At 62.7% G+C, this 9515-nt stretch overlaps 1 protein-coding gene across 1 annotated transcript; it reads right to left on the bottom strand.

The window, feature by feature from the left end:
* Positions 1 to 1825: 1825 nt before the first annotated feature.
* LPMP_070900 (hypothetical protein) lies at positions 1826 to 8983 on the bottom strand (the record flags this gene model as incomplete). The annotated part of the gene is made up of 1 exon (XM_010705795.1): positions 1826 to 8983. One exon carries the CDS (start codon positions 8981 to 8983, stop codon positions 1826 to 1828), a length of 7158 nt encoding a protein of 2385 aa, XP_010704097.1.
* Positions 8984 to 9515: the final 532 nt, after the last annotated feature.

Here is a 9515-nt window from a genome sequence, read left to right as displayed (position 1 = left end):
ACGTGTGTGTGTGTGTGTGTGTGTGTGTGTGTGTGTGTGTGTGTGTGTGTGTGTGTGCACGTGTTCATGAATCACGGGAGGAGGGCGGAGTGCAAGGGAAGGGAAGTGAGGGGAAAATGCAAGAGAAACGAAGATGGGAAAGAGAAGGCGAAGGGTGCATGGAGGGGAGTCGGAGATGATCGAGTGAAGACAGGCGCTGGAGGAAAAGTCGTGCTTGTGCGTGTGTGTGTGGGGGGGAGGGGGGGGGGGTACACAGCGAACTTGAAAATGGAGGAAGCAAGCGCGCAGAGGCAGAATCTCGCAAAACAACACACGCACAGAGAGAGGGAGAGTAATGCACACAGAGACAACACCTGCAAACAAGAGACCAGGCAGACACACACGGGCGTCTGTACACACATCATCCGCATGCACCATCGTACAGTGGGTGCCCCACTGCGCTTGGGCATATGTGTGTGTGCGTGTCGTTGTCTGGTGTGGCTGAGTGAGTAAACGATGGTGCACATATTCGCCGAGGCATGAAAACGAAAGGAGGAAGAAAGAAAGGAGGAGGCATACGGCGGCGGTTAGCGTTCCTGCACTTCGTCCTCCTCTCGTTTCCCTATCCAATGCGCATGCGCCCGCGCACCAGCGTGCAGACGTGTGCGCAGGAAGTGAATAAAAAGAGAACGTGCGAGAGAGGGTGGAGGAAAGAGGAACACTCCTAATAGAGAGGTTGGTGGGTGTCCCCGACAGTCACCCAAGCACACACCACACTCACTGCTGCTCTGACAGAGCGCACAAAGGCGCAAGCAAAAGAGCCCAAAAAAAAGAAAGGAACGCACGCCCTCTGTCCTTCTCATGCAAACGGGTGCATCTCTGGGCTTGCGAGCGCGGTGGCACATTGGGAAAGTAAAAAAAAAAATGAAAATGTAGGAAAAGAGAAGGGAAGACTGAAATCACGAGGACACCATGAACGGTGAGAGGTGATTGCGTATCTGAGCGTCTGCGTGTATGTGTAGGGCTGTGCATCTATGCGACCGAGAAGAGAGTCAGAAAGAGAGATGAAACAAACCGAGGTAGGAAGCAAAGCCCATCGTGTTTGGTGCCATAGGCAGAGGGGGAGTCGGCGGGAGGGAGGAGGGCAGTGCGCGTGAGAAGAGAAGGGTGAAAGAGAACAGTCAACAAAGAGCCTTGCGCTAGAAAAGAGACACAAGTGCAGAACTCATCAGTGAGGCCCGACAGAAGCACGCGTGGGATGACGAACAGCCACGTAGGCGCGCGCACCCGCCAACCACCGCACAGACAGAGCAGGAAAGGGCAAGAGCGACAGAGAAGCCTAAAGAAATAGTGGGGGGAGGAGGGGGGGCGGGGCAAACGAGCGAGTGAGTCTGCCCTGCCGCTGCACCACAGCAGCGAGGGGACGAATGAGGGGGAGAGAAGGGGGGCGCGATGAGGGTGGCAGGCACTACGACGAGGGAGGGGAGGGAAGAGGAGCAGTACATAGGGGAGAGAAAGAGAAAGAGAGAGGCGTGTCTGCTCATCGACAGCTGCTGCCCTTCAAGTGGCCGCAGTGAAAACGCACTCGCCTCAAAGGGGGGGGGTGAGGGGATGAAGGGGGAGGGGAGGGGAGAGGCGTGGCGGGCCTACCCAAGACGGATGAATGAGGGGGATGTGAAAGGCAGGGAAATTGAAAGAGACGGTCAGCCAGAAAATGATGACTCAAAGATGAAGTGGGCACATTCGCCTGCACACCGACAGAGACACGGACACGGACAGGGGTACACACCTATACTGGGGTGTGTACCTCTTCTTATCTAACTGGCATCCGGGTTGCCGATGGGAACTACGCGGGAGTATAGTCGCTCTGCAATGTTTGAGGGCGCGGTGCCGGGGGCAGAGCCGGCAGCCTCGCTGGCGCACGGGGGGGGTGGCACACCCACTCATCCTCTGCTGTACCCTTGCCGTGGCGATACTTCCCCGTGCCACCGCCAGCATGGTACTCGGTATCGTTGTTCTTCGAGTGATCAGAGGATGCGTTGACAATACCACCGCCAACCGCGGCAGACGAGGAGAGCGCCATGTAGCCATTCAGCTCATCCTGTGCCAGTTGTGCCAGCTCCTCCCCCTCCCAGTTGCACAGACGCTGACGCCGGCCGTCCTCCTGCTCCAGCAAGAAGCGCTTCTCGTCGTAGAAGCGCTGCGTCGTCGTGAAGCTAAGCAGGTCATCTTCGCTTTCATCGCTGTCGACATTGCCAGTGATGGCCCCAGGAGACGAGAAACGTACAACGCCCATAGGCAGCGCCTCCTCCGATATGTCATTCGCCTCAGCATGGGCAATCGGGGAACGAGGGAAGATGGAGGACTCGGCAGTGGCGGTGTCATCGACTCCGTGCGCGGTGTTCGTTCGTAGGTCTGCTGAGCTATTGTTCTCTCCATCCGGCAGCGACAGGATGTAGTTTGGGAGGTCCTTAGATGCTGCCCGCACCTGTGGCGTCGCCGCCGCCAATGAAAGTGGGTCGTGGTGTGGCTGCTCCTTTCGGTCGTCGCGTCCTGTGCCGGTAGGGCTACGTCGGTAGCTGCCGCTGCCGCTAAGGGGCACCGAAACACCACAGTGTGACTGAGACGACGTCGGATTTATAAAGCGCCGCACAGCAAGTCGTCGTGGCGGCTCCTCGTCGTCGCGGTCCTGCCGCGGCGGCACCGGCTCACTCAGCACGACGACGGTGCACCCATCTATCTCCTCCCCCTGCACCTCCAAGTCGTCGTTTTCCATGCAGCTCTCCGGTGGTGAGAGGCAGCGCCGCGGCGCGCTTTCGATGGACAGGCTGCGCACTTTGTGGCGCTCGCCCGTGACGGGGTCCGTCTCCATCGACATATTCGCATCTGCAGTCAAGTCAATTTCGCGCTCTTCAGGTACCTCGAAGGCGGCGTCCTCGAGGTCGTTAGGGCCGGCGTAGCGCGGGCCCGCACCCTCTGCTGGGAGATCCGCTTCTAGCATCGTCGGCCCGTCCTCGGTCAGGATGCTCTCCACGGCCCTGCGCTCCGCCTGTGCGACGCCGTGCAGACATAGGTCCCAGCTGGCGCACGTCGTGTTCATGCCAGCAGCGTCCGCAGCAGCGTTCTTTTCTGTCAGCTCGAGCAGCTGCAGCCCCTCAGCAAAGGACAGTCGTACGTTGTAGCGCGCTCGCGCCTCCTGAAGCGCAACCTGATCGCGGCCCTCATCCTCCCTTTCCTCCACCACACCACCTTCGCCGGATCCACTGAGGGAAGCGTAGCCGAGCGACGCGCTCACCGAACGTCCCAAACGGGCGCTTGAAGACGGGTAGTACATCAGCGGGTGACGGCGACTCACAATGTAGCCCACAACATCGTCGCCGTCACCGATTTCTGGGAAGCCCACGAGCTGCTGACCCTTCCCAGCCTTCCACTCAGCAGCGGCCAACGGCTGATGGCAGCAGCAAAACCACGTCACCCACAACAACACACACAAAAAGGCTAAACCCACCACTGTGCACACGGCAATAACAGCAATCAGTGTACCACGGCTCAGCCCACGGCCAGCGCCGCCACCACGCGTGCAGTTCGTGCTCACCAGCGCCTCGCTCACAGTCGTGCACACGGTGTCGTCCGCGCTGTCCCACACGCACACGTGGTACGTCGACCCCGCGGGGTACGCGGACACCTTGTCGTAGTCCAGCGTCAGCTCGCACGTCCCGCTCGCCATGCTCGCCTCCCCAACAACCGCACTCGTGCGCGACGCGCCGCAGCAGTCCCCGCGCACAACAGCAAGCACCGACGTCGCACTGCTCGCGCTCGCGCCCGGCGGGTAGCACCGGTCCAGCGTGTACGTCGTGCACGCGTCCCACCCAGCAGACGGCAGCTGTATCGCAGACGCAGCGAACCGCACGCTCCGCTGCCCAGCCCACGCCCCGGGCACCGCGACAAGCGTCCCGTTCACCGGCGCACGCGCGCACAGGTACAGCCCAGCACGGTACTCGCTCGTCGCAGTCACCGACACAGACGTGCTCGTCACAGCAGCCCACGTCCCGTGCTCGCTCGACACAGACGTGCAGCTGCGCACAGTGCTGAACCCGGGCACAAGCGCCGCAGCCGTCAGGTCCTGCTGCAGCAGCATCCGGCCCGCCACGCCCACAACGAACGTCGTCCCGCGCACGTCGAAGTACGAGGCCCGCACAAGCACCACCGACTCCAGCGCCGTCGCAGCAGCACCGCCGCCACCACGCAGCGCGCCGTCGTAGCACAGCGTGTACGTGCCCGGCGCAAGCGCGCCGCCGTCGCCCCCCACAAGGTCCACCGTGCCGTAGCCCTCCACGTCCGTCGTGAAGCTCGGCATCCCGGCAGCAGACCCGCACCCGCTCGCAGACGCGCTCAGCTGGACGGTCACGCCCCTCAGGCTCGGTATGAAGACCGGCGCACCCAGCGCCCCAGACACCAGCGTCGTCGGGTGCACCCGGCCAGGCGCAACGACCACGCCCGCCAGCACCACCGCCGGCCCGCCAGCAGTCACCGCGCACAGCGACACGGTCCTCACGCTCGCCGCAATCCCCGCCGTCGCAAACGACACGCTGCCGCTCGGCGTCACCGTCGCCGCGCTCGTCCCCGCAAGCACACTCGCGCACGCGTCGCCAGACAGGTACACCTCGCGGCTCGCGCTCGTGTAGTAGCCGCTGTGCGCGTACCCGCTGTCCGCGCCAGGCACCATCGAGTACAGCGGCGGCGCACCGTCCACCACCAGCGTCGCGCTGTACTCGGCGCCGCGCACAACAGCGGGCGATACGCGCCGCACAGCCGGCGGCGTCACCGACAGGAACTGCGCCACCGCCAGCGTCTCCCCGCTCAGCGGCGCAACAGTGCACACGTACACCAGCCCCCGCACCCCAGTCGTGCGGTACGCCGCGGTCTTCGACGCGCCGCTCAGCCCCGCGGCACTCGCCGTCCGCACGCTGCAGTCGCGCGCAGTGCTGAAGAACGTCTCGCTCGACGGCGTCGCGTAGTCCACGCGCACCGCGCCGGCGCCAGCAACGCCAAGCGTCGCGTTGTACCGGCTCACAGCGGCAGTCGGCGACACAGCCCAGTTCGCAACGTGCAGCGTCGGCTGCGCAGTCGTGAACGTCACGCTCGCGTCGCCCACGAGCACCGCGCACACGTGGAACGCGGCGCGCTCGCCAGCCCCGGGCGCGTACCCAACGCTCGCAACCGCAGCGTCCAGCAGCACCCCGCAGTCGGGCGACGCAGACAGCCGCGGCCTCGCCAGGTACGCGGCGTCGATCCCGAAGCCGCCGATCGCAGCGCCGGGCGCCGCGTCCACCGCCGCAATGCTCGCGCCGGCGCCACCGTCGCACCCGCTCGCGCGCAGCAGCCCCACGGCCCCGCGGGACGCGTACGCGCCGCCGTCAGCAGCCTCGCAGTAGTACAGCGACGTCAGCGCCGCGTTCGCGCCGCACGACGCGACAGTGAACGTCGCCCTCCCGTCCACGATCGGCGTGACGCCGCCGCCAGCAACGCCCCCGAGGCAGTCCGCCGTGCGCGACAGCACCGCCGTGGCGCCACCCGTCACGCCGCCGGACGTCAGCGTCGTCGCACGGTCGCCGACCACCGCGGCAGGCGCCATGTAGTGCCGCAGCGTACCAGTCAGCACCTCGAAGGCGTCGACAGGCGACGGTCGGACGCAGAAGTGGATCCTCTGCACCGGCGCGATGTCCGTGATGGTGAGCTCCGTCGTGCCGCCACCCACCACAAAGCTCTGCGACTCCGCGGCGCTCTCGGCGCACGGGACAGACGCCGGCTGTACGGTGAGGCGATAGTCTGCGCGTCCCGCCGACGCACCGCCAGGGCCGCCAGACATCGTCACAGCGAACGGCACGTACGCGCGAATGTCAGAGGGGTCTACGGAGAGGGTCATGCCGAACGGCTCCACCACCTCCACCGTCGTGTTCGAGCCCACCACCGACGTCACCGTACCCAACGTCGCGCGTTGGCACAGAAAGTATGTGCCTACTGGAGCCGTGAGTAGTGAGTCGCTGGAGGTGGTGTACTTCGTCGCATTGGCGGAAGAGCATGCGGCGTCGGCGTTGCTAGCCGCACACCCCACGCTGGTGCAGCTGGTCAGGTAGAGTGTTGCGGTGCTGAGGAGCGGTGTGCCTACCAGGATATTCGGTCGCTGCCGCTGCGCATACCTGGTGACGGACGTGAAAGTGATCAGTGCTATGGCGCCTGCATCTGCGTAGCCGAGTGTCTTGTCGACGAGCTGGCTCCTCTGCGCCACGCACAGTCGCACCGAAGTTACTGCGCTAGAGAGAGACGGCACTATAAACGGTTGTGCAGCCCCTGTGGAAGGGATGATGCTCCCCGTGGCCAATACAGTGGCGACGCTCAGGTCCGAAGTGCAGCTGTCGGTGACTTTAATAACGGTGAATGTGTCTGCCTGGGAGAGGGACATGATCGCACTGCTGAAAAACACGTATGCTGGGAGCCCAAAGGCGAGCGGCGACGGATCAGCCGTCACCGTTGGCGCGGTGGCGACGGTCAGGGCCCCAGTTGGAACAAATGCGCCGGCCTGGCCAACACACACAAGGTACGCGGTGCCCACCGTGCTGCTGGCAGGGGTGAAGGAGGCAACGGCGATTTCGCCGGCCGTACTGGAAGGAGGCACGGATATGGGGAGCTGAATGTGCTCAGCAGTGGCGGATGTAGGACAGGTAGTCGGGCTCCTGCCGTCAGCGTTTGGTGGCACCAGCAGCGCGGTGTGGCCCCTCAGCAACGACGCGCCTGGCGCGGAAAAAGTCAGCTGCGTCAGTACTGAATCGACGGCCAGAGATGGCACGACACGGACATCCGTGCTCGCCACAGTACCAGCCACCATCAGCTGCGCTGCCGTGCCCTGTGACATGTGCTCCCCTCGGTAGCCAACGCAGAGAAGGAGGTTGCCGATGGTGGGGTATGTGAAGAGTAGGGAGGCCGTGCCAATCAAGCTCGACTGCGTCGTGGTTACCACCGGCATACCGGCCGAGCAGTCACTGTCCGTCGTCAAGCTCACTGCCGTTGATGGTGGAATTGCAGCTACGTCAAGCCGTGCTGGAATGCCTCGGATAACGCCGCCCGGGGTCACAGTAGCGTTGCCGTACACGCGCAGCGTGCGTAGCCGCATGTACGCGCTACCCATCACGCGAGGCTCCCGAACGCAAAGAAGCCAGCTGCCCGCCACTGAGAAGGACACGGGGGAGAGTTGGAAAGTGAGGCTCGAGAGATGAAATGTTATGGCACGATCGTTGCTGGCGGCGATCGCGGCGTCGCAAGTGTCATCCTCGATGAGGCTGCTGCTAGTGTCGTCATTGCTGCTGCTGGGGAGAAGAGCAGGCGTCAGGCATATGGAGGTGTTGTCATCAAACGTAACGTCGGTGTCCAGACCCACCTCCATCGTTGTATTGGTGCGTAGGGGAGGGTAGGAAAGGCCGTAGGTGCGCAGCTCTAGCAGTCCAAGCGGGTAGTAGACCGCCACGGTGGACTCACTGCTGTTACCGCCGCTCGCGTCTGTGGTGAGCCGGTTCGACACGCAATAGTAGATAGTACTCGGTGAGCTCTCAGGCACATAAAAGGGGGCCGTGCTGCCCATCTCCGTTGTGTTGCCCCCAGCAAAGAGAGTAGTGCAGCTCGAGCTAGCCGACAGCCCGACCGTCACCACAGCTGCGGGGACGTCATCGATGGCGCTGCGCGTCACCGTGGCCAGCTCGCCGAGACCCATGATGGCCGGTTGGCGAGCGAGAGAGACGGCAGGGATGTTAGAGATCACGACCTCATTTACGTAGCCCACTTCGGCGGCTAGGGTGCTGCCACGTGTGCGCACACAGGCGTAGTACGTGCCTGGCAACTCAACCGTCCACGTCATCGATGTGCTCCAGCTTGTGACCGGCGTACCGCTCGCCACGCCGCAATCGGCAGTCGTGAAGAGGGCCCCCTGCAGCTCGCTCTGCCCAGCCACAGCGTCCAGTGAGAAGGACATCGGCGTGGCGTGCTCGGCGTACATGGTGTGCGGCTGAAGGCCGTATTCCAGAACCTCGAATGTGCTACGAGCCGGCACAAACACTCCAACCCCCTCGAGGCCGCGGATGATGACACCACAGAAGTAGTACGAGCCGCGTGGTACCTTGACGGCCAGCAAGGCCTCGCCCGTCCCCGTCTGCTGATATGGCTGCGCCAGCGTCAAGCACTGCGGGTCGGTGGAGAGCGACATGTAGTGAAACGAAGTGGAGGAGCTGATGGCGACGTTACGGTGGCGAATGCCCTGGGTAGTGTAGATGTCGTACGGAGACACGCCGTACACAACTGAGCGCACTGCCATGACGGTGACGCTGTTGAAGACGGTTGGAATGGACGCACAGACGTACGTGACCGTGCGGGGGCCGATGTCCGCCGTCAGCTCGCGCGAACTCTCCAGCGTTGTCAATGACAGCCCACCCAACAGTTTAAAACAGCTGCTCTCCGTGTACAGACCCACCGTGGTGCCAACGGGGGTCGCCAGGTTGAAGGTAAAGGTCGTCACCGTACTATAATAGGCATAGGCGGGTGTCATTCGCACCACGTTCATGTGCAACGTCGCGAAGAAGGTGGAGCCGGTGGCGCTGCTACACCAGTGCAGTGCGGGAATCAACGACGTCGTCGCCGCATTCAAGCCGAGAGAGGCGGACGTGACGTTGAAGATGCAGGTTGAGCTGTTGTAGTTTACGCCGACTTGGGTGTGACCCTGCGTGCAGATTGGCGAGATCCGACTGCCGCAGTTGCTGGTGGAAGAGATATACAGCGTCCTGTCAGGGTCTAGCGAGGTGGTGGCAAGGAAGACAACATCCAGCAGCGGCTGCGCCGGCGTCGTCTGCACTATCACATCGGAGTTGGCATCGATGCCGGTAACGCCAATGCACGCCACGCCGGTGATCAGGAGGACACAAAAGAGCGCTGCGGCGCGAAGTGTATGCAATGGCGCCATGATTGATGCTTGCACGCGCGGCAGTGTGTGTGTGTGCTTTCCGTTAAGGTGAGCTATATCAGCTGGCCCCGAAGATGCGTGCTTACCTCACCGCTTCGCCCGATAACCTCCGTCGTTCTTCTTTGCGGCCTGTTGCTTGCGAGCCGGCTTACGCCTTGGTCGTGCCGTGCCAAAGAGAAGGGGGAGGAATGGCCACGTGCCCGCTATGCGTATGGGTGCGCCAGTTGAAATCACTATTGCGACTGCTCGCTCTTCACAGGTTGCGAGAGAGAGAGAGAGATGGGGGGAAGGAAGAGACCACGAGAGCCAAATCAGCGATTGCCAGGCAAATAATGAAACGAGAGAACAACAGAAATGAGGTCAAGAGAGAAGACGAGGAAAAATCAGCACAACAAACGGATGAAACGAGAGGAGAGAAGAAAAGAGAGCGGTGATGGGTGACAATCCGCTCGCACACACACACACACGAAAACTGAGACGCAGATGCAGACGCAGGCGCACCTAAGTGCACTGCGTGTGTGTGTGTGTTGCT

The sequence above is a fragment of the Leishmania panamensis genome, assembly GCF_000755165.1.
Source record: "Leishmania panamensis strain MHOM/PA/94/PSC-1 chromosome 7 sequence".
In the NCBI taxonomy this organism is placed as follows: domain Eukaryota; phylum Euglenozoa; class Kinetoplastea; order Trypanosomatida; family Trypanosomatidae; genus Leishmania; species Leishmania panamensis.
Note: the sequence above shows the minus strand (reverse complement) of the source record. Positions and strands in the feature narration are given on the sequence as shown.